Here is a 25,432-nt window from a genome sequence, read left to right on the forward strand (position 1 = left end):
ATAAGACAAATCAGCTGCCCTGTGCACAGGCTAATCTCAGTCACCGTATATACAATACATCACCCGCATGCACTGCAGGGTGACAGTTTAGAAGTCCGTTGAAGGTGTCCACAGACGGCAGCCCGGCCTCTGACCTTGCTTGCCGCTCTAAAGACGTACCCCCACCCCTCTGTCTTCTCGTCCAGATGCGATGATGTGGGCCGGTCACTGGCCACGAAAGCTCCTGCTCGAAGATTCATACAAGGAGTGAATTATGTTTGGTCAGATTTATCAAAAGTTACTGATCCTAATATTTGTGCCCATGGTCTTTGTTCGATGGACAGGAAGGCAAAGAAATGTTGCCTAGCAACGACTGGACCAAAAAAGTTGGAATGACGTCAGCGACCTTTGACCCTTTTCCAACTGCATCTTTAAAGAGCACTAAGTTTGATAAAACAGTAAGAAAATTACAAGATACAGAATATACGAACTCAAATGGGCTTAGGAAGTACGAAACATAAATCCGAAACACCTGCAAAAGTAAATTAAAAGAAATTGGTAGAATTAAAAGAATTAAAATCTTGATCTCTATCTCTCATTTTCTCTCTCTCTCTCTCACACACACACAAATAAACAACACTATCAAATAGACGCAAACTAAATGCTGTTTAAATAATTCTTTTTTCTAGTACAATAGATTTATGTCTTATCATTGCAATTAATATAAGGAATTATGAATACTTATTACTGACTACGATACGCATTCAAATCGAGAGAGGTCAACATATGTATAAAAAAAAACACACACACACACACAACACTCGATGGTAAAGCGGTCAGAAAACATCTTGGACAAAAATGTCCGTTATACCAGATGTCTTGAAAGCTATGTTTAAATCGCTTACCTGTTACTCGCCCTTTTGTTGGTGTGTCGCAGCAGGTGTACAATAACATCGGGCACGTGACTCGAGAAATAATAACAAGCAGCAACTCGTACTGCTGGTAGTAGCACGCAAATCATGTAACACGTGTTGTGTCAATGTGTCATGGTCCCTTTAAATAGTGTCATGAATGTGGATTAAGGAAAAAATTGTAAAGTACGACTAAGAACAATGCAACAAAATATTTGCGTTTATTATTAGAAAAACAATGAAAGTAAATTTCAACCTTCAACACTGAGGGTGAGCTCGTAAGATGAGGTCAGCGGAAGTCTGTCGTCATCATCAACGGTGCCAGTGACGACGGTACAGGTGTACACACCGCTGTGTGTCACGTGGTCTGCCGCTAGGATCCGTAACTCCCCAGTCGTGCTGTTCACTCTTCCTGACCACGTGATGGACGCGGGGAGAGGGTTGCTGTCAGCTTTACACCACAGGGTCACGTTGTGTCCAGGGTTTAACTCAGAAAGACTTGACAAGGACTGTTGTTCCCCGGTGTTGTTAGTCCATGTTATTGTAATCAACGGCTTATCTGGAAATTGCAAAAGATTTTAAGTCGTTGTTCACGCTTTATCTGAATTGTGAATCGTTAAAAAACCAAGTATGAGTTTTTCACACGATTTTAACGGTTTTTACAGTATGGTTTATTCTGACAAAGAACTATTTTGTTCTTGTGTTTTCTGGAGTTAAGTTAAGATCATAAAAATACTAAAATTTATCTTAATTATTTTTTTAAAGTAATGCAGTTTTATTGAAGTATTAAGACTTTTATAACAAGATGTTGAATTATTTTAGTTACTTAAAATACTTTTAATTGCTTGCATGATGTCATTCTTTTTAAAAGTTAATTACAAGTAGAGACTGCCATAGTAATAATTACTAACAGTAAACCTTTAGCACATGAACGTCACTGTACATCGTATCATCAGAACTAAAATCCTTCACACGATAGCTGGTGTAGCAGGACACTTGCCGTCCATTGTACTCTTTAGTCAGATTGTCAAACATCAGAAACTCGCGATTAGGACGACCACCAGCTGTGTCTCCCCATGTGTACTCAGATACCCGTTGATACTTTCGTGGTGTCACGCACATTAGAGCTTTGTTTGCTCCTTCTATAAACGGGTACCTTTCGTCCCGAGAAACTATTAAAAGACGATTGTCTGCAAAAAATGGTCATGGAACCTATTGATATATATTATCAACATTTTACTAAGCGAATGAATGTATCAAAGAAAAGATTGTTCTTGAAAACTTAAAAACACTTTTATTCAAAATCTTACACGTATTACACCCCTCTGTCTTTCACACTGACACATGCACGCACGCACGCGAAAATACAGGACTTATAGGGCATGACATATGGACAGAAGAGTACAACAATAATTCTTTGTTATACGAATCAAACTTGTTACACAATGAGTTCTGCAGTCTCTGCTTGCAACGAAGCTCAAGTCAGCAACTTTCTGCTATAAAGACAAGTGCACTATAATGTACACACCGCTAAAGATAGCAGTAACTGGTGTTAAAATAAGTATTTATTAAAAGTGTGTTTTATGTTTAAACTAAGCACAAAAAATGTGTAGGTTGGAAGGTCTGATATACTTATGAGACAAGGAATTAATAAAATATTATAATAATGTTCTTTACCATAAAGATGAGAAACAAAAGTGCCAAAGATGTTTACACAAAACAGAAATAAGAAAATCTCACAAAAACTTTTGCTGCAAGAGATGCCAACATCATTGGAATAACATTTCTTCGCAATGTTATTTCGCACACAGTCATCCAGGCTGCTCTCTGTTCCCTCACAAACAAATGTAGCTTGAAGTAAAGGGCGACTGTCTTGTCCAAAAAACCAACCGTCTATCAGTGCAGCTCTATCTCTGTTTGAAAAATGTCAAACAGTGTTTGATTAATTTTTCTAGTGGTCTTCCTTTCTAAGGAACATAATTATAAATAAATCGGATATTTCATTGATAAGTATTGGATATCTTACATTTCACATCGCAATTACACAAGTTAATGTCTCCTGTATAGAGATAATACCATGAAGTAGCTGTTATACTGTTTCATACTCAACTCTCTGCAATTTTATAACTGCCTCCCTTCATTGAAAATTTTTTTTTAAGAAAAAACTAAATCAGCAGTTTAATCTTTGTGTCTAAAATTTTCTTCCCATTGTTTATTTTTGACGAAAGAAAGATAAACTATCTCACGGGGTTAATTTGAGTTGTCTGCAGATGACTGCGGCAGTTTTCTCGTTGTTTACACACACTGTACTAAATTGTTTACTTCCAATCTCCACTTCTACACGCCCCATGTTACTGTCTGTACGGCGAGGTCCTGTCAGTCGCAGACCTGTAACAATGAGGTGAAAGGGCATGCTGACTGCTGCGTAGTTGTTTACAGGTCACAAATTCAAACAACAAGCGTTTGAATATTTTCAGTTTTTTTCCCCATCACTTCTCGTAAAGGACATATTTTAATATTAGGCACACGATCATATCACAAGATTTTAAAACATAATTTAATTCAGTTTAAAGCAATGTTTTCACTCTTATGTTTACATTAGTTTTCTTAGAATGTAATTAGTTTTAGTTTTAGTATATTAAGACATTTTTCTTCCTAAATAAAGAATATTAGTCTTTATGCATGTGCAATCGGCGGACTTATATAATATAACATTTGCAATTATCGTGCAAATGAATTTCTGTGACAGATTGTAACAAAAGGTTGTGTTATGAGAATGTAATTCTCTTCTTAAAAACTAATATTTCGAGGCATTTCTTTTAGTAAGCGCTGAATAATTGTCCTAAATGATGACATCTATATTCACTTTTTATGTGTGCAGCTGGAGCATTGGCAGACCTACTTGACGTAGAAAAGAATCAAAGAAATATTTTACATTTGCTTGATCCCTGGGCAGTCTTTTAAGAAAAAAAATGTTTTAAAGTTCTTAAGATCGAGTACAAAAATCACCCTTACATTAATAGGTTGTGAGAAACATTAATAAATATAAAGGGCTGTTCATTATTAACAATACTAGTGTTGTAACCATCTCTTGCAATTTATTTGTATCTTGAAGTTCATCTTTTCAGTCATATTTTACCACCCTTAAGGTTAACTAGAACCACAAAGTGTTCCTTACAAACTGCCAAAGGCTCATGCTTCATGAACTTAATTAACTTCATGAAATAAATTACATCAGCTTCAAAGTGAAAAAGAATTTTTTCCCTTTTTCCCTCTAAAAGATTCCCCTCCTTTTATACCCTTTCCCCTTTACCATTTGTTTAAAAGTCTGTTATATTATCTGGGTATTCGCATGTTTAGGACTTAGTCATCCGCATTCATTACAAGGTAAATCGTATGTATTTTAGCTCTGTTTACTGTAAATATATGCATTACTTAAAAGAAAAGATACCCTAATGAAGACATTAAACTCCTTGAAAAAAAAAACATTTTTTTTACTTACTAAAGTTTTCGAAGTCAGAAATGATACCGACATCCAGGCAGCTGCTTTTGTTAAGTTGTCCTAGATAGCATTGTTGAAGATTTGTTTCCATTCCTTGACACCCCATGTACCCAAATTGAAATCGTAATCCATCGTTTAATAGGAGATACTTCACAGCTGCTTGCCCAGTGCTGTTAACAGACAGATAGTACACAGACACATTTATTTACAACCTTACCACCTGAAGGGTTAAGGTGCACTACGGACCTACTGTCCTTGCTGTATCAGCTGTTTTAATGGTCCTTTAGTGTTTGATTGTTGTCAGTTCTAGGTAGTCAGCCATGTCATTCTAATTCAGACACATGCATGCCACTCATACACACTTTCATTGTCATTTGTTCCTTTTGCCATTAGCAAGAACCCGTAAATAAATAAACAACAATTAATGAATCACTCTAATACTTAGATATAAATTCTATCTTTATGTTATTAATATTGACCTCTTTCATGTACTGTTAGCACTAACAAGTTCTCTTAGGACTTAGGTGCTAAAGTTTGTGTACAAAGGGTCAGTGAAATTCAGGGTATTGTGTAAGTATCACCAGGACAAGACTACTTTGTCGGAAAATCAATTTAAACGGTTATAGTTGGGGTTTTTTTTTTCTAGATACCGGTAGATATCAGCGACAGTGTCCAGGTCATCCCTTAATTAATTATCGGCTACTTTTTGCACCAGCGATCAGCGAGCGCCGCTAACAGTGTACTATGTGACACTAACAGTGCACTACGTCACACTAACAGTGCACTACGTCACACTAATAGTGTTCTACTTAACACTAACAGTGTATTACGTAGCGTTAGTACATCATTCACAACATTGTCAGCCGTCAACACCAACCCCAGCAACAGGTCTGTGGGTTGAAAGTCTGCATTTCTCGTGCTAATGTAACAGTTTTTCAGTTGTTCAGAACCAGGAGAAATAGAGACTGTCAGCGAACGAATAATCCTGTTTCTCTCTCTGTCTATTATTGATGTTGATTGCAGGCAATGTTGTGAATGGTGACCAAAGTGACGTATTACACTCCTAGCGTGACGTAGTAAACTGTTACGGCGCTTGTTGATCGCACGTGCAAATTGAGTAGTTTGCTAGCGAATGATTAATAGACGGATAGGTTTTGGAAACTTAAATTACAGGTTAGGTTTATTTCGCCTATATCTACCGATAACTGCAAAAAGCAAACCATTCAGGTTGATCTTTAAAATCGACAAACAAAGTGACGCCCTCCTCTTTGTTTCGTGTTTGAGTATCATGGGTAATTGTGGTGCCCCATGCAGATATCTATGGTAGTGGTTGAAAACCCCCATAGAAATTTAATACAATGATTGGTCGAGGACCAAAATAGTCACACGCGAACAACTTTAAATGCCGAGATCACACTGTACGCCATTAATTAAGTCATTTAGTGTAAAGACCTTATCACCACATCAAGACCGCTGAAATACAGCCGTCGTCTTCCATTCTGTTTTCCTTTAAAATTATAATATAGGATGTTTTGCTGGAAACAAGCCTAGAACACATTTACTATAACTGTGAAGTTATTTAGACTGTAGAAAAGTATGTTTTGTCAAAAACATCGCGTATCATAAAGAAAGAACTAACAAAGAATAATAGACAAATAAACAAATAGAAGCACCACGTTTTAAATCCATAGCCATTACATTGCCTCTTGTCTCTGACCGGCCCGCCCGCTGGCCCGCCCGCCTGTATATATACTATATATACAGTATTTGGTAAAACTGAGTTAACTATATTAGTCCGGCCATCTAGAACCATCCCAGTTTTTCATACGGCCCCTTGGGGAAATTAATTGCCCACCCCTTGGTTAGACAGACAAATTGCTGAACGATTCGAAGCATATGGTTAATAAAGAGAATGCTACACAATAATAGAGGGTTTCGATGTTGTTTTTTCATGTACCCAACCAAAGATCTTGAAAGAAGTACTTGGTCCAGTTTTTTTTTCAAAATTAAAAGGAGGGCATTGAAAACAAAATAAACCTCCTGAGATCAGATATATTGTACTTGTAGTAGACGTTGTACATATGTTAGAGCGCGCGCACACACACACACACACAGAAAGTACCTAGCCTTTTCACAGTTGAAAACATTCAATACAACATCATGAGTGTAAACTGTTTTTACACAGATTGCAGCTTCCCTTGCTTCTATCAGCTGTCGCTAAAAATCCATCTTGTAACGGCCAATTGGTATTTTTCTTGTGCATTGATTTTTTTTCTTCTTTGCATAAAAGTAGCGAAAAACAGCTTTCACTTATCGCCTCAAATCCGTTTTTCAGAGTGTAAGTGGTTATTGTGAAATTCGAAACTCAGTCTCTATGATTTTCTCACAGTTTATTTTCTTAACTTTAAATCTGTCGTCTACTTCTATACAAATACCAAATGTATAATTTATTGTAAAACGTATTTAAATAGTTTGATATCATCATTTTATATTTTACTTTAAATCTAATGAGATGATAAAACATGCATTGGGCCTGATTGAAAACGTTTTTTAAGGCTTAAAGAACAACAATAACAAAATGTATCACGTAATTTTTATGCCTGTTCCTTTAAGAAAATCATGTCACTAAGGTAAAAGTAACATAATAAATACATTCCTATTATAACTATAAAAAAAACCAGCAGCATCGTACGCAAAACCAATCAAAAGTTAAAATAGAAAGACACATTAGATACAGTATTACCATTTTTTTAAAATTTATGAAGGCTAAGAGACACACGTGATGTTTTCTAAATACTAGAATAATACACTTGACATCTTGCTGTTGGATGGTGCGGTGTTAAAACAATGGTTAACTGACCTGTTGAGTCCCAGCATCCTGCAGGCCACCTCTACTTCGTTCTGTCCAAATCCTTCCTCACACACTGTAGTCCATTCTCCGTTGACCGATATTTCTAGACGTCCTGCATTAGACGTGCCGCCATACAACCGGGCTGTCATTGGTGTGGCTGTCACAACACAGACGTGGTTATCTTGTTAAATCGTGTTTTTTTTTTTTTTGTGTTGTCTTTGCGATTGACTGCATAACACGTAACGTGCAAATGTTATTCTACTCCTAGTTTTGTTTGAATGAAGGGTGTGGAAGTTGTCGCGTGTCGCATGCTGGCTCAGCCCGAGTTTTAGTCCTAGAGGGGAGGAGGTGGCTGCTGCGTCACTAAAGTCTGACGAAATTTTGTTTTGTGACGTATTTCGGCGGGGGGGGGGGAAGGAAAAAAAAGGATAGAGAAAGGGAGCGGCCACCATGGACAAAGGTTTGGCGGGAAGAAAAATTCCGTTGCAAGAACTGTGAACCTCTTGAACTGTGAGTACGTTTATGTAACATCCATCTGTGAGGCTTCTGTTTGGGAATATTTGAATGACGATTATCTGTGTGACTGTGTGAGAATCCGTTGATAGAACGAAGCGACGTTTAGCTGTGAGGCATCTGTTTGAGAACATTCGAGTGATATTTCAGGGAACGAATGTAGAAGGGAGGGAGTAGTGCTTGGTAGGTGTAGGTGTCCCCAACCCCTTGCTTTCTTTTGTGTTTCCTCCCGTATTCCTTTTATTTCATCTTTGTTTGGTTTTTTTTTTTTGTTTTTATTAAACTTGTATTTGTAGCGTTCTGGCGTGTGCGTGTCGTTTGTTCTGCACTGGAGAGCGACTGGATTCGTTGCTACACGCGACAGAAGTGTTTATTATGTGAGTGTACTGCAACTGTCAATCGCGTAATGGCTTAGTAAGAGTACAGGGTAGTTAGTTGTGTAAAGCAAGCAACGACTAGAAAGACCACTCGAGCAGTAAGGACTGCGTTGGTCATGGATGTCGGGCCTGATTACTTTTTCAATCTTGTTACCGCCTAAAGTTCTAAGGTTTAACCGTGTCCATCAAATACTCTTTGTCACCTTTCTCATTCTCATTCATTTTCCAATACATGTACATGGTTTTTACATTGCAGTCCTTGGCAACAACCCACCGGGCACGAAAAGACACCTCGACAGGCAAGGAGTCAAAAGCCTAGAGGAAGTCAACAACGAGCACCGGTAGCAGAGAGACACCAGTGACACCACCCATACTACAAGGCAGTTAAGAAGAGTGGTATGCAGCATCAGACTCAATGAGTGAGGAGGATAAAGAAGATCCGGGAATCCCTAACAAACACGAGTGGGAACGGTCCGGATTTTGCTAACTGTGTAAAAAGCAAGGACGCCTTGCGAAGCACTGTAGAAAAGTAAGTGGGAGGTCACGGGAACAATCGCACCATACAAGAGGTCTTGTCATCCGGCCGATGTCAACCACTACAGGTGGTTGTGCCGACGTCGATGCACCTTAAAGGGATTCTAAAGGCAAAATAAAACTGCTTAGAATAGCGTAAAGAGTATGCAGACTACATTTCTGTAATGAAACAAGGATAATTTGAGAAAAATCGTCTAGAGTAGATACTACCAGAAATTCGTAAATGGAAAATCACAGTATTGGAAACTTGGGGCAAGGTTCCGTTGATTTGGTAGGTGGTATGATTTCTGTCACTCGGTCTAACACACCGTCGATATCACGTCGACATCTCCTTTGCATGCGCTTATACTAAATTGGGATTAAAAGTCTAGGGGGTTAATTAATTGTCGGGGATTAAGTGTCGGGGATGAAGTGTCTGAGGATTAAGTGACTGGGAACCATGACAAATCAATGGGAGAGATGAGCGCACCACGCCGCCATCATTGTGGTCAAAACTGGACAACAGTGCGCTTGAGGAATTCAAGGCGCAGATGGCAGCACTCACTGAGTGGCTCATGTTGTGGATACGATTCCTACAGCTGTATGGCCCACCAATACGGCGATTCAACCCTGAAAATCAGTGCGAAGCATGGACCGAGACAAATCCTTATAAACCATCCCCGTAAATTACAGTCCAGCCTCAGGCGGGGGGATGGGAAAGGTTAGTCTCTAGATTGAAGACAACCTATATATACAGTAAAGTGTATTTCAATCTTTTATCAGGATGCCCTTCATGTAGGCAGTAATAATAAGTGTATTAATTGATGTTATGTGTAACGTTTAAATAATTATAATGTTTCTCTAACAATTTGCTGAGTAATTAAAACAAAATGAAAATTTGTGCGGGATAAGGGTGACTGTGTAAAGTTTATTAATTGTTGGTGCTTCTAACGAAGAAAAAACTATATTTCTGTCGTGAACAGCAATAGAGACTATATATTATTGTATTGTATACTGTTAACAACATTCTCCTTTACCAAATTTTGTAAAAGTAAGATATAACAACCTTTTGTGTCATATTTAAATTCTCTTCTTTAGATGAAACTAAAACAGAAACGTGAATCTGCTTTGCTTACCTTTTATTGACTGTTTTTTTCTTTGAATAATAATAATAATAGTAAAACAACGCGTATTACACACCGTAGAACTCACTTGATTTCTAAACTTATTCGTACAAACAATAATTAGAAAGTAATAAAACAATTATTAACAACACAGTGATTTAATTTTTAACAACAACAACAACAACAAAATACTGTAGTAACTATAAACGTTTAAGTTTTACTGGTCTACATACTGATATTGCACATGACGCCGACATCCTGCCAGTGTTCACAGTAGAGCCTGTAGAGCCCCGAGTGTTCACACTGCGCCAGGCTGGTTTCGTCCCCCACACACCGCAGGTGACTGAACAGAATAGGACCAGAGCCTGATCCGTACTTGGCTGACCCTATGGCTACTGCTGTTGTGCTGTCCGACATCAGAAACAAGAACAAGACAATAAACATTGAAATTACACAGACTTTAAAACCCTAATAAAAATTAACGTGTGTAAATAACATGCACACACACACTCATGCCCGCACATGCAAACAGGCAATTCACGAAGGAGCTGATCTTCATGGAAGCCCAGTTTGTTTATTTAAAGAAAAAAATGTTCAAAACATACTAGTCAGCTAAAACAGTAGTGCATAAAATAAAAAATATAGGACTACAGTGGTACAATGCTTGTTTTTAGAACACACGATACTGATTAAAAGTGACAGACATGCGATGCAACTATGCCAACAAATAATATCCATCTGTGTCTTCTATAACTCTTTGGATAGCTTGTGGAACACCAAAGTTTTCAGGTTCCAAGGGAAGTAAAGTTCCAAAGTTTTAAACTCAAAGGGACCGACAAAATGTCACCAGCAGGAGCAGAGCCTGCAACTTAATTTGACTAAATAAGGACAACCCTGTGTCCAAAAGAATTGACAGTTTATAAGCTTAATTCGATTGGGTGGGTCGTGCTGCATGGTTGTTCTTATTTGGTGAAGTGATTTGCATTGGTATTTGCAAAAAAATTGATTCAGAAAAAATCAGAAATTTGTTGAGAGTGTATTATGAAGTCTTGTGTAAATGGTTTAGTGAGACCTTAATTCTTAAGCAATAATTAACATTTTCTGACTGAAGGTTACATACGTAATTTAAGCACCAAAAATGCCTGTAATTAAAAGTAACACACGAATTACAGGTTTTATCCAGGAGAGTGTTTTGCAATCTTCCTTTAACCCCTTTTTGCCTAGGTTGCATGAGTTAATACTGATTCCATGCGTCCCGTTCACCAAACTTATTGTAATTGCAAGGCCTGCCACACTTATTAACCCTTTTTTTCTGGCTCTGACACCGCTCGTGTCCATTTACAAACTACATTTGGAGTACATCACATGTAAAAACCCTGTTAAGAAATCTACTACACTACGGAGGAATCTCTCCTTTGTAATTCGAAGCCAATGGCTATAGTAATGTAACAGCGGTGTAGGAACCAAAGGAACAGCCACCCATCATAAATGATTTTTAATAAAAAATTTATTGATCATAATAAATGTGTCCACTTTGTTGCATGCACCGAGTTAATTACGCAGCCATTTAGTTTTGCTATGCTGTGTAACAGATACAAAAAGGTATGAAATTTAAAAACGGAGTCAAGATATAAATATAATATTAATCATTTAACCTCGGAATTGTTTCCCCTAAATTAAAAACAAACTTGATTGAGTGCGTCTAGTTGGCATTAAGCTGCGGTGGAATCCTAAATGAAAGATTACACTTATAGAAGCAATCGCACTAAAGTTAAAACTAGAACACTAACTAATGCAGGTCGCTGTAGGTTTAGAAAGTTTTCTTAGCAGCTGTCATTAAAGAGATAAACAATAGTGTGTTGCCATAACATGTTGTTATATAGATGATATCGAGCTAGACCTGGAGACTTCTTTAAGTGCACTTCTCTTCTACCCCCTGGTCTACAGTCTAGTCACGTTCTACTGTCACCGTTACTTTTCAAAGAAATAAAAAAACAACTTACTGCTTCTTGAGCAAGGATATTTTTCTCGAAGGCATAAATTATCTTTAAAAAAATTGTACTCTCATTTAGTCGCAAATTCATCAAAAGGATACTTCTCTTATTAAACAAACGTTCTTTGGAGAGAAATGAGACAATAGCTTTAAAATCGTAATCGGTAGCACGACCTACCTGTTAAATCCCAGCATCCTGCAGGCTACCAAGGCCTCTTCCAGTCCAAATCCATCGTTACACACTGTGCCCCAAGTTCCATCGTACAATATCTCTAGACGTCCTGCGTCTGCTGTGCCACCAACTACACGAGCTGACATCTGCTGAGCTGAAATTGAATGAGTTAATAACACAGTGAATTAATACATTCAGCTATGGTATTTATTATTATAAAGAGGAGATTTGAATTGAAATAAGAGTTTCTGATTTCACGCAGTGGCGAACATTTAATTCACTGCGTTTATGCGAGCATGGGTAATAGTAAACTATGTTATCAAGTGGCTGACTGTTTAGTACTAGTATAATTCCTACCTTACTAGCTTATTGTTTATTACTAGTATAGTTTTATATATATATAAATGAGAGTGATGTCCCTTCGCCTAACGGACTGGAGGGGACCAGCTCTCTGTCGTTTTGTCTCCTCTGTGGATCTGCATCGATGTTTGGTTTCTCTACTCATCTGTGATGTTTATTGCGTCGTTCGTTTCTGCTGTGGATTTTTCTTCAGAGCTTGTGCTGCATGTTGTTACACATTGTGCTACATTGTGGCGTGGGTCGTCGTTGTTTCATGACTGACCTTTCCTAATCCCACAATGTCCTATCGGTATATTAATGGTTATGTATTCGTTAACAAACAGCCTCATCAGATGCCGCGACAAGTGTCTAATAGTAATTAACAGACTCTCAGAATGCTCGCATGCCTTTTTAATTTTGAAGACAATTTGCACGTGCATTATAAGCGCAGCTCAATGTAACTTGCAACTTTTCATGTCAGCGAAAAACATAGTGGCCTCAGAGCAGGAGACTGTAAAGTTTGCCCCACATGACAATTTAACATGCTCATCAATGCTAGGCTTTCAAACGCTCAGTCTGTATCACCACATCAGTCAACGAAGCGTGTAGAGTTTTATATTCGTGACAAGTGATATTGGAAAATAATGAATACTTTCATCAGGTTTGGTACCAACAACAGGTACATCAGGTAGTGACGACCCTGTACCTCATAATGCTCGTTGACTCTGGTGATGAAGACTTACAATGATGGTGTGTCTGTGACTGACAAGACACTGGACGTCGACCGCAGCGCCGCAACTTTACATACAGCGACGTGGATGAAAACCACAGCGATGTAAACAACTTTATTTGCCATAAAGTGTAATAGCTAAATTGTTAAAGTATCTGTGGTTTTTCGATGTGACAACTAGTTCACCAACTATCTGTGCTTCCTAAGGATACCCGTGTTACTGGAATAAATTATTCAAGGTATCAGCGCCCAGTAAAAGATGAATGCCAATAAAGGTCAATGACAAACACATTTCTCTTGAAAATCTCAGCAATCTATACTGACCTCCTCTTTACATTAAGATGCGTCTGATAAAGAATTTTGTGAAGACTTTGAAACACGTTTGCAACATCTATTTCAGAATGTTTTAAATTAGTCAATGCAATAAAAAGAAAAGAGATTTTATAGGTCAACAATCAAAAATTTCCTAAAGATAACTTGTTTTAAAATGAAGGTAACTCAAAGCTGGGAGCATGGATTTTTTTTTCAGAGCATTAGTCACCAAGGTTCTTGAATAAAAAAAAAAATCTGATAATTAAAAGGATTTAATGGCAAAAATGCTGAGTACGAAAGGTAGGAGCTCTAAATTTACTGAAAATTTAATTTCTTCAATCACATCTAGATTGGTTGTCCCCTAACAAAAGTGATGTCAGTAATGAACAAGCAAAACGCTTCTATCAAGACATTAGTCATTGAATATAATAACAATGGGAAGGGCAGTCCGAATACGATGATCGACTTTTGTTGGTTCTTACAAAGGGGAAGTAATAAGTCTTACACGAGAAAGTTAAGATCCCAAGGTCATTACCACCAACAACAGTCGAAAAGTAATGTAATGGCATGTCCAAACCGTTAATAGTCTAAAGAAAAAGAAATAGTCCGTAGCGTAAAAGTGAAACCAGCAAACTATTATTTGTTATCATCAAAAAACATCAGAATGTTATAATTATGTAGAAACATAACAATAACTTAATATACTTTTTCTAATATACTTTTTGTATGTTGTTCCACAGAATAATAATAATACTAATATTGTTATTACTACTAATGATAATAAAAATAAAATAATAATAATGGTAAATATACTTATAATGATAATGACGAAGATAATGATGATAATACTGACGACAATAATGACGACAATAATAATGTGACAATCATAATGATAATAATAATATGTTATTTGTCTTAAACTCCCTGGAACGAACTTGATTTGTAAACTTTTTTATCAAAGAACAGTTCTTGTAAGCTAATAGAGCAGTTCTTAGCAACACCATACTCAACAAGTTAAATCAAATGATGGAGTAGCTGTAAATATCACTGGTCTGCTTACTAATGCACGCGACGCCGACATCCTGCCTGTGTTCACAGTTGTGTCTGTACAGCCCCGAGTATTGACACTGCGCCAGGCTGGTTTCGTTCCCCACACACTGCAGGCCACTGAACAGAATAGGACCAGAGCCTGCTCCGTACTTGGCTGTCCCCACGGCTGCTGCTGTTGTGCTGTCCGACATCAGAAACGAACAGGAGAAGATATAAACATTGAAAATATACATACTGTTTACACGGAATACAGACTACAGTTTGTATAAACATATATACAAGCTCGCGCGGACACACACGGAGCACTTGCCATAGAGCAACTCTCAGTTTATATCATGTGAATGCTGCTGGCAATGTTGGTGTAGTTGCAGCCTTAGACTTTTCTCCTCTTGTTAAACATAGTTTTCATTCTCAATTCCATCGCGGTCTGCACTTCCTTTCGTCTATATCTCTCCAACCTCCCCATACTGTTCTTCTAGATTGGCAGGTTGGATGTGGTTTTAGCACCGCGTCTGTAGCATCCTTCATATATATCAGCTATTCTCGATTTGTTTCTACTGGTTATTCAATACACAACTTCGTTATCTTATTTACTGGGGACATTTTGAAAACTTTTTGTGTGAAAGCCTTTTACTTTTTTTTTAAGACTTAGCGTCGCAGTTTCTTTAACTTGCAAGTCTTCACTACCTTAATTTTTGTAAATCTTGATCTTCCACGTCAGCGACATGAATTATGCGATAAGTAGGCAATAAATCAAAACAATATTTATTACATTAGAACATAGAGTTTGGAAAATGACTGCATACTTTCAGAAATGAAGTACAGGACTTCAAGACATGCAGTTAAACATACCCGGACATTAACCTGAACTTTGCTGGGTAAGTACATACAAAACCTTTAACTTGCAGGTAAGTGTGATGCATTTTACTAACCATCTAACTGCTGTTCACGACAAATATTAGAAACATTACAAAGCCATTCTCTGTAACACAGTCTTTTCTTTCCTCTGTCAAATCGTCGAGAATAATTTACACTGTAAACTATCTAGGTAATACAGCGAATTAAGACTTCTTCTCTTCTTTCATGATTGTTAAACCTCACCCGATGTTTCAGTGAACCATAAAACACTTCACCTATATAACAGTATGTCCATTAGTAACAAGAATGCAGACGAACCCCAACTAAGAGCCATTTCACGTGTCCCAAAGAGTGATCTTCAAAAATTTGATTGTCCAGAAAAGCAGAAGCAAATTTGACTTCCATTTACAACCAAAGTATCGCAATTGTCGTGAAAATGTTCAGAACCGACAAAAAAGACTGTGTAAATGGTTTGTTTTACTTATAAACGAGGCACGAACTGCCACTGATTGAAAAAGTCTGTTCCCATTACATGCAATAGTGAACCTTAAATACTTTTACACCTAACACGCTCTAAATTATCAGGCTGAGTTTTTTTTATTTCATGTTTGATGATGAGCCATTTGATTAAACGTGTAAATGAAGCAAAAATCACTGTTATTTAAATTGAGTTAATTACGTTATACTACACATACCTGTTTAATCCTAACATTCTGCAGGCTACCAAAGCTTCTTCCTGTCCAAAACTGTCATCACATACTGTGTTCCAAGTTCCATCGTGAAAGATTTCCAGACGTCCCGCCTCCGCTGTGCCATTGACCACACGAGCTGTGAACTCTTGAGCTAAAATTGAAAATACAAATATGTTACATTAATAAATTAACTATATCTTTGTCGTAAATAAAGAGTGAGAACGCTTTGAAAAAGTGTTATGTTGTATGATTATCAGATGGTTACATATCTCTTTCTCTTTTCGTAAGCTGGTCTAGTAACATTGTGCTCTCCTCCTGTGTGTACAGATGTTTTATTGTTATCAAAGGTATAAAAAACATGTCTACTTGATACAGCTTTGCACTTGTCTTTTCGTGACAACGAGCATCATGAACATTGTCGTTGTCACGGATAACTCAAAAACTCATTATTAAGTTGGATTTAGTATTTATTACTGTAAAACAGCTCATTACCTATTTGAAGCTACCCGCACTAAGAAGCATGCTATGAAACTATAAGTATTTATCTACTCATTACTTTTTGTGAAAAAATGAAGAGGAATGAAAGTCGAGGAAAGAAAAATAAACGAATACCACTGTATGAAATATAAAGTCGAAAAAGAAAGAATAAGAAATCTCAATGTTCCAGAAAAAAACATAACCTTAATTTAAATATCTGCAGCGAAGTAAGGATGGAAAAAACCTCATAGAATAGAAACTATCGGTACCATGCAAAAAGAAATAACTATTTAATTCTCATCAGTGGGAGAGAAAGATCGTGTAAGTACTACTTGTTTACAGGTCGTGCAGGTAAAGACTTCTGACAATAAAGGGATCATTTGGCCACAAAAGCAATAGTAACATGTTATACTAATTTATAGCTCTGAAAATCGTAATGTATTTTGCTGATAAGGATACACACAGATGTTTTGTCTGAGAAGACAAGATCGTAGACGGCAGTGTGCAGTTTCTTTTGTCGGTCAGTCAGACAGTCAGTCGTCCATTGGCCAGCAACTGTCGGAAGGGGGAGTCCATGGATAGAGTCTGCAGTGACATACTCAACCAGAGTCCGCCACCGATGTCGATCGGCTGAAACCCGCTCTAGGTGACCCCATGTCCAGCCCTTTCCTTTCATCTCCCTTTCCACTGTTCTTCTCCAAGTTTCCTTTGGGCGGCCTCGTTTTCATCGGCCGTCTGGAGTCCATCATAGGGCGACTGTGGAGAGGTCTGCTGTCTGCTGGCGGAGCACATGTCCAATCCATCGCCAACGCCTTCGTTGAACCTGCGTGGTGATGGACTCGGTTTCAGTTCTTTGGTGCAGTTCTTCGTTGGTGATGGTATTTGGCCAAAAGATGTTAAGTATGCGCCTGAGGCATCTGTTTTGGAAGACGTCAAGCTTGTTACTGATGGTTTAGGTCATCTTCCATGATTCTGATACGTAAAGGAGGGTGCTGATCACAGTTGACTGGAAGATTCTCAGCTTGATCTTCTGGCTGATGTTTTTTGCCTCCCATGTGCTCCTGAGTGAGGCGAAGGCCTGGCTGGCTTTCGCCAGTCGGGCTCGAATCTCCACCTCCGTATTCCCGGTGTTTGACATTTTCGATCCAAGGTAGGAAAAACTGTCAACTTCCTCAATCTCTTCTCCATTTAGTTTGATATTGTCTTGGACTCTGGCGTTCACTCTCATACTGTTAGTTTTTGTGTGTGTGTGTGCTGACCTTCAAGCCAAGGTTTCCAGCTGATTCTGAGAAGGCATTGGTTTTTTTCTGGCGTTTTTTTTTTTGATGGCGTAAGGACATTAGGGCAATGTCATCAGCAAAGTCCAAGTCTTCCAGCGTTGTTGTTGCTGTCATAATCATGGTCCATCTGGTCCCTCTCTTTACACTGTCGGTGGAAGTCTTCATTCTCCGGTCACAGACAACCTGGGATTTGAAATCGCTGTACAACATTGCAATGACCTGAACAAGTTTTGCAGGGACTCCGTAATGCCTTATGATCTTCCATAAGGACTCTCGGTGAATGCTGTCAAAAGCCTTCTCCAGGTCGATGAAATTGATGTACAGCGGTGTGTTCCAATTGTTGCTCTGCTCCAAAATCTGTTGCAGAAAGAAGATGTCCTCGGAGCAGGATCGCCCAGGACGAAATCCTGCTTCTTGTGGTCGGAGGTCTTTCTCAAGAGTTGTCGTCAGTTTTGACAAAACAATCTTGCTGAAAACCTTGCTGGTGAGGGAAAGAAGTGTTATGCCTCTGCAATTATTGCAGTCTCCAAGATCTCCTTTCTCGGGTAATTTGAAGATGACCCCTGTGAGGTAGGGTAGGCTTGCCTAGCGAGCACTGTAAGAATAGGGTCCCTGTCATCCAACCAGGCATGTTTTAAGAGAGACTAAGGTGGACACCTCACCTAGAGGTTAATTAGGTTGTGGTAGGGCTAACAACTCTACCATGAAAACAATAGATATTACAGAAACCAATACCACCACCAATAGTCGAATAGTAAGGTAATGGCATGTCCAAACTGTTAATAGTCTTAAAGAAACAACTAGTTCGTAAAGTAAAAGTAAAAACAGCAAGCTATTATTTAGATTCAGTAAGGGAAATATATGACTGTTTGAATTAGAATTTTGAATTTATAAACATACTAATGACTTTCTGATATAATTTTGTTCTTAAACAGTATAATGATGATGATAATGATAACAATAATAATAATGATGATGATGATGATGATGATGAAAGATAAAGGATAATGGATAATGGATTAAATGTTCCTTGTCTTAAACACGCTCTAACGTACTTTTTTAGTCGTATTAATCAAAGAACAGTAATTGAAAGCTAATAGAACAAATCTAAGCAACACAGTACTGACATTTTTAACAAGATAAATTAAATGCCGAAATGGCTGCAAATATTTCTGATCTGCTTACTAAAGTTGCACATGACGCTGACATCCTCTGAGTGGTCACAGTAGTGTCTGTAGAGCCCCGGGTGTTGACACTGCGCCAGGCTGGTTTCGTGCCCCACACACTGCAGGTCACTGAACAGAATAGGACCAGAGCCTGATCCGTACTTGCCTGACCCCACAGCTACTGCTGTTGTCCTGTGAGAATTCAGAAACAAATAGCAGACGATATTAAGATTAAAAATAAACATTTTTTTACACTGAATACAGACTAAAGGTTGTAAACACATGTATACAATTTTGCGCGCGGACACACATGGGGCATTAGTCACAGAGCAATCCTCAGTTTATTTCATGTGACCCTTGCTGTTTCTGATGTTGTAGCTGCTGCTTTCGACTTTTCTCCTCTTGTTCAACAATGTCTGTTTTCTTTCTCAATTCTATCGCGGCCTTCATTTCTATTTCGTCTACTTCTCTACAACCTCAGCATACATGGCAGAGTTTTTGCTCCGCACATGTAGCTTGTCTGTATCTGTTTCCACTGGTCACATGCGACATCTTTGTTATTTTATTCGTTGAGGACGCTTTAAAAACTTTTTGTGTGAAAGCTTTTAACTTTTTTAAAGAGTCTGCGTCGAAGTCTCTTTCTAATTTGCAAACCTTGACTTCCTGAAATTTTGTGTTACTTAGAAACGAGGCACAAACTCCCACTGGTTGAAAAAGACTGTTTTTTTCAAAGGCAATAGTGAGCCTTAAATACTTTTAAACTTAACACACTGTAGATTATCAGGCTAAGCTTTTTCGTTTCATGTTTAATGAGCCATTAAAACAAACTTGTAAAAGATACAAAAATAACTGTTAATTAAATTGTGTGATTTTTTTTGTAAGACTAGACCTACCTGTTGAATCCTAACATTCTGCAGGCTACCAAAGCTTCTTTCTGTCCAAAACCGTCATCACACACTGTGTTCCAAGCTCCATTGTAAAAGATTTCCAGACGTCCTGCGTCTGCTGTGCCACCGACCACACGAGCTCTTAACTCTTGAGCTAAAATAGAAAATAAAATATGTTAATTAATAAATTAACTATCAATTAACAGTCGGCCTTCTATTGGCCAAAAGCTGTCGAAAAGGGGAGCACATGGATAGAATCAGCAGATTACATGGTTACACCTTATTGTCTATATTGTAGCGGGTGGTTTACAAGACGAGCTCAGTCTTGACGTTTGTAAACTATTTCTGTGGCCATCGAGGCGTTTACGGTTTCCAAGATGCTTTAAGAGATTTTCAGCAGGAATTCTGCCAGGTCACATGAAGAAAGAAGACCAGCTTATACTGTTTCTTGACTGTTCAAAGTGGAGGTTCCTGGTGTCCTACGATAGTGACAGTCGTCCGTCGTATAAAGTAGCTGGTTCTATGTTCTATGTTCTCGGTATGAGATCCGGAGAGGCTTCCCTATGTAATAGCTGTCCAATGCTTCGATTCTTAAAGAAGAGACAGATTATTACAACTTGCTTGTGATATTCAATCTTATCAAACCAAACCATTGCCAAACCAAACATAGCATACCCATTACTACAATTCTGCCTAACTCTTATTCATATATATTAACTATTTGTCAGTTTGTTGGTGCGACCTTACAGTTGTTTGTTAGTGCCTGCTAACAGATTTTGTCGTCTGCAGAGCGTAGGCTGAAAATCAGCTTTCAACAAATGGAAATAAAAGTGTGATTGTCGTCTAGACCTTTAATCACCAGTGATAAGGGGCGTTGTTTACGTGCACCTACTGTGGTGCAAAGGTAAACTTCGTTATTCTGCTAGCAGCTCATCTCTGGTAGTACTGATAGTGTTTGTGTTACATTTAGCATGACTTTGCTTTGGTGGCTGATAAGGCTGATGGTTCTGTAATTCTGGCACTGTTTGCTGTTTCCTGCTTTTATGTGGGAGACAATTTCTTGCTTTTCCAGACAAGAACAATGCAAACCTTTTTAGTTTTTTTCCCGTCTGGCTTCAGAAGCTTAGCTGACTCATTATAAACGTTTGTTGGCTTTCTTTCCATCAGACTTCGTAGAGATCTTTTGACCCCTTGCAAAACGACTAGTAGCTCTGTAGGTTAACTGTTTCTAGTCTACTTGTTTTGAAGGGTGTTAGTGGAAATTAAGTATAAATAGTACAAGAATAGATGTAATTACTAATTATACCTCTACTTGAAAAACGAAATAGAAAATAAACCAAGAACTACAGAGCCATAATAATTATCAGCTACTTTTTCAACGACTTGCTAAGGGTCATACGGAATGGCATGAGCACCGCAGAAAAAAAAGCTACATGACTATAACAGGCTATAGGGCTATAGCAGGCAATATGGCTTTAGACTACCTAAGAGCACAGTTAAGCAAATCTTCAGATGTCACATTCTCATAGGAAAGCGTCTCAAGGTGGACCTCTATCAAAACTTCAATGACTTTAAATAAGCATTTGAGAGACTAGCACGTGGGGCTACGCCAAGTCATGTATGAATTCAGCATCAAAGACAGCCTCGTTCTAGTCATTAAAACGCTGAATAATATCTCATCGAGTACATTGCTGCTAAACAACCAAATAGGAACTTACTTTCGCACCACAAGAAGCGTACTTCAAGTATGTCCTTTATCGCTGATGCTGCTTAATATCTGATTTGGAGAACATCGTGCTCGAAACTCTTAAATATCATCATACTTTCATCTCAATAAATGGAAGACCGATCTGCATCAGTCCACTTTTTGCACAAGTCAGTGATCTGTTAGCAGGCTCTAACAAAGAATTACAAGACCTAAGCAACAGACTAACAAACATTTCAAACACAAAACGGCAAGTTTTCTGATGTTTAAATGCTTTCGTTAATGTTTTTATGTTTATTTAACTCCATTTATATTGCATTAGAACTGTTCTCATTAAAACAAATACCTATATAACTGTAACTTTCAAATATTAGCGAGTCAACAGGGGCTGGGAACCAATTAAATCTATTTCCTTTATTTCTTATGGAAAAAATTGTTTCGGATAACAAACAATTCTCCAGAACGGATTAAGTTCGTTAACCAAGGTTCCACTGTATAGGAACGCGGTACAGCTCAAATAAATAAGCAGCTTCAAGTACTTGGGAGAAACCCTCTTCAAGGACAGCAGCTCCAACCCAGATATCTAATCAGGATGGTAAACAAGCTACAACACTTATAATTAAGCTAGACAGAATTGAGCATAGCCATGAGATAAGGTTTCCTACAAAGTACAAGCTGTACAAATCCCTGGTAGGGATAATTTTGCTGTACAGATGTGACACATGGACACTGCACGCCGAAACGGAAAAGAGACTTCAGTCATTGGCGAACAGGTACACGACGAGACTGCTCCTGATCTCATGCAAAAAACATAGAAACAATTACTTTGTACGAAAAAAGATTGCCACACTCACAGGACACCAGGAAACTAAACTTCAACACAAAAGCGACCTAAGCTGGTCTTCTTTGGTCATGTGACCCGACACGACACGCTGTCGAAGACTTTCCCTCAAGACAGGGTAGCTGATGCCGCGGTGGCCAGAGGAAAAACTGGCTTACAAAGGTCAAAGACTAGACTGGTCGTCCTGTACAGGACCTGCTGATTTTTGTCGACAATAGCAAAGAGAGGGGCCCTGTCAGCTGCCTCGTCTGTCGATGTGCTCCTCCCAACCCTGACCGACCATCGCCCACCCTAAAGACGGCCCATGGGTCACAGAGGTCATTACCACCTCCACTCGGCAGCTTGTCACGCTTGGCTCGTTCAGCCTCATCGCCCACTACCCCGCGGTGGTCTTTTATTGTCATCAAGAAATCTAGACTACCCATAATTTGTAAACTTATGTCTCACGTAAGATGTTTACATGACAATCCATGACTTTTACCTTTTTCAAGTCACAAACATGTTTTTTTCTCAAATTAGTGTTTTAAAGACGAGATATTTTTGTAGTGTCCTGCAATAGAAGTATAATTGTAACATCGAGATATAAACCTAATCAAACATAAATGCATACAAAATGGCCACAATCACTACTTTAGGTTATCAAAGCTACACTGGTAATGATAGGCATTTATTTTAGCAAACCTCGTGGACTTCCATGAGGCTATGAGCGGGGAATAGAGTCCTCGATAAAATAAATCCACATCACCAATATTTCAGGAAACAATCTTTGTGTATGGTTTTAACCTGTCATTGAAGCTTCTATAATATAAATCATACCGATAATGATAATGATAATAATAATGATATTGATAAATGTACAATTTTTAAAGCTCATATTGCCACTCCTTAGGAGCGTGCTCTTCGGCCTAAGAACAAGAACTAAACATAAATGTAATCAAAGGAAATGAACACAGATGGCACATGAATTATAAAAAGTAAACAACATAACTAATGTTAATAAAAACAATTACAGAAAACACAGAGGAACCGAATAACAAGAACAAAAGCTGAAAGAAACAAGATATCGCAAATTATGGGTGTGAACAAGGTTTAGCAATATTGTTAGGAGTAATGTCTACAGAATAGTGGGTAGGTGGCGGATATCGAAAGGCAGACAGCTCTATTGTTTTGCTGCACAATAACTCATAGTCCTGTGGCCATATGTTGTTGTTTTTGTGACGGGAAGAGTAAGGAGACGATTATTAGACGACTAGAGGAGTTTTGTAGCTGAGATGTACACCAGTAGAGAGTTTCATATCCGTGACAAGTTAATAAAGTAGTATGATGACTACTCACCCAGGCTTGGCACAAACAGCAGGTACATGAGGTAAGTAGTGACCACCCTGTACCTCATGATGCTCGTTGACTCTGGTGATGAAGACTTACAATGATGGTGTGTCTGTGACTGACAAGACACTGGACGTCGACCGCAGCGTAGACATACAGCGACCAGGATGTGAAGGTCCGCGAGCAGCGATTGGCTGACATGTCTCGTGTCAGGCTGTGATTGGTCGGCTCTGTTTTATCTTTTTTTTATGTCTCTCTCTCTCTCCGCCAGAGGATGTGCGTTTGTCTCTGTAGTGCAGTAAGAGTCGTGCGGTGACTGAGCCCTAGACAAGAAAGATTCCTACTAAATTTTGTGAGAATCAGACAAGCATACTCTTAAGAAATAGTTCTTGACAAGAAAAAAAGACTTTTAAAAATCTTTTTTTTGTGTCGTAGGAATTATTTACTTCATACATATGACTGCTTTTTTTTTTGCTCAGAGGTATGCTATATGGAGTGTCATAGGGGATGTTAGATTTGTCATGACCATTTGTCCTGTTTTCGAGAAACAGCGTTGGAGCACGGACTTTGGTTGCAGGTGATAAGACAAGCGAGAGGAAAGTAGATGATAGTTGCGCAGAGAAGCTCAAGCTCACCTCTGATGATCGCCACACTCCGACACAGCGTCTCCTCGATGTCCTGTCGGTCGCGCGCCTTCTGTCGGGTAGGTCATGCCCAGCATCCCGGGTACACCCACTACGTCATGTCAGCCACGTCCTACGCTCCCACTACGCGTCAGCTTACTCGAGATCATTTGATGCCTAATGGTTTATGTTTCTCGAATCCACTAGAAATTATTTCTTTTTTTAATTTGACAAACCACTATAATGTATTTTGTAATCAGCTTCACAAATGGCCATCTGACAATCAGATGCAATAAAGTGGACGAATTTTTCATTTTACGACTACGTTTAGTTATCTCCTACATCAGCAGGAAACAAACGATCTTTTTTGTTGTAATAATTCTAGCTAAAATTACTAAACTTGTTTTGTTCTGTGTTCTTTCTTATTTACATTTTAAAAATGAATATATAAAGGACTGATATCTTTATTTGCCATGTTGCTCAGAGTTGAGTGGTCTTGGGTTTAGGCATGGCTTCCAGATGGTCTTGTCTACAATCGTTCAGGTTTTTGTTGTCTGAGGATGTGACGAATGTCACGACAATAATATGTTAGTGCGTCGTACATTTTTTTTCTTTCACTTCAATTTATTTTGTGTTCTAAATTACAAATCTTCCAGGACCTTTACGACTTTACCGTGCAAAAATCAAATAATAACGAAATTGTTCTACAGTTTTTGATCGTTTTTGATCGTTCTCGCCAAAAACTAACCCCGTGTCTTCACAAGTTGTCTCACCACATTTATAGCCGAGACATTGCGAGAAGACTAGATAGAATGAAGTCCCTTCGCCCAACTGGCTGGAGGGGACCAGCTCTGACGTTTTTTGTATCTTCTGTGGATCTACGATGAGTTTTGGTTTCTCCCATTCATCTGTAATGTTTGTTGCACCGTTCGCATCTGTTGTGGATTGTTATTCTGTGCTTGTGCTGCTTCATTACTTACAATAGACATCTTCGTCCACTAACGGCTTCCGTCTCATGTTCTTTCATCTTGCTTTGGATTTTTGACTGTAGTGGATTTTGTGCCTTTTTTAATTGACACTTTTAGTTGTTCTAGCAATATGGACCAGTGTGGACCATGCCGTTTTCCATTTTTGATTTACGAACCACGTACGTTGCTGCATGATGGGTCGATTCGATTCTGGATATCTGCGCTTCCGCGATGTCGTCTGGA

At 38.5% G+C, this 25,432-nt stretch overlaps 1 protein-coding gene across 2 annotated transcripts; it reads right to left on the bottom strand.

The window, feature by feature from the left end:
* Window positions 1-610: 610 nt before the first annotated feature.
* LOC112567804 (deleted in malignant brain tumors 1 protein-like) lies at window positions 611-23,756 on the bottom strand. 2 transcript variants are annotated; one of them, XM_025244651.1, is made up of 12 exons: window positions 23,608-23,756; window positions 19,733-19,880; window positions 18,859-19,031; window positions 15,920-16,067; window positions 14,377-14,546; window positions 11,942-12,089; window positions 10,004-10,176; window positions 7,253-7,400; window positions 4,393-4,562; window positions 3,137-3,278; window positions 2,631-2,803; window positions 611-1,449 (listed from the first exon to the last, which is right to left on the bottom strand). In XM_025244651.1, the coding sequence occupies exons 1-12, from the start codon at window positions 23,663-23,665 to the stop codon at window positions 1,142-1,144; spliced, it is 1,959 nt and encodes a 652-aa protein (XP_025100436.1). In that variant the 5' UTR covers window positions 23,666-23,756; the 3' UTR covers window positions 611-1,141. The 2 variants fall into 2 exon arrangements, with proteins under 2 accessions (XP_025100436.1, XP_025100437.1); XM_025244652.1 differs by lacking the exons at window positions 18,859-19,031; window positions 19,733-19,880.
* Between the last annotated feature and the right edge of the window lie 1,676 nt (window positions 23,757-25,432).

This window comes from Pomacea canaliculata, linkage group LG7 (genome assembly GCF_003073045.1).
Source record: "Pomacea canaliculata isolate SZHN2017 linkage group LG7, ASM307304v1, whole genome shotgun sequence".
Classification (NCBI taxonomy): domain Eukaryota; kingdom Metazoa; phylum Mollusca; class Gastropoda; order Architaenioglossa; family Ampullariidae; genus Pomacea; species Pomacea canaliculata.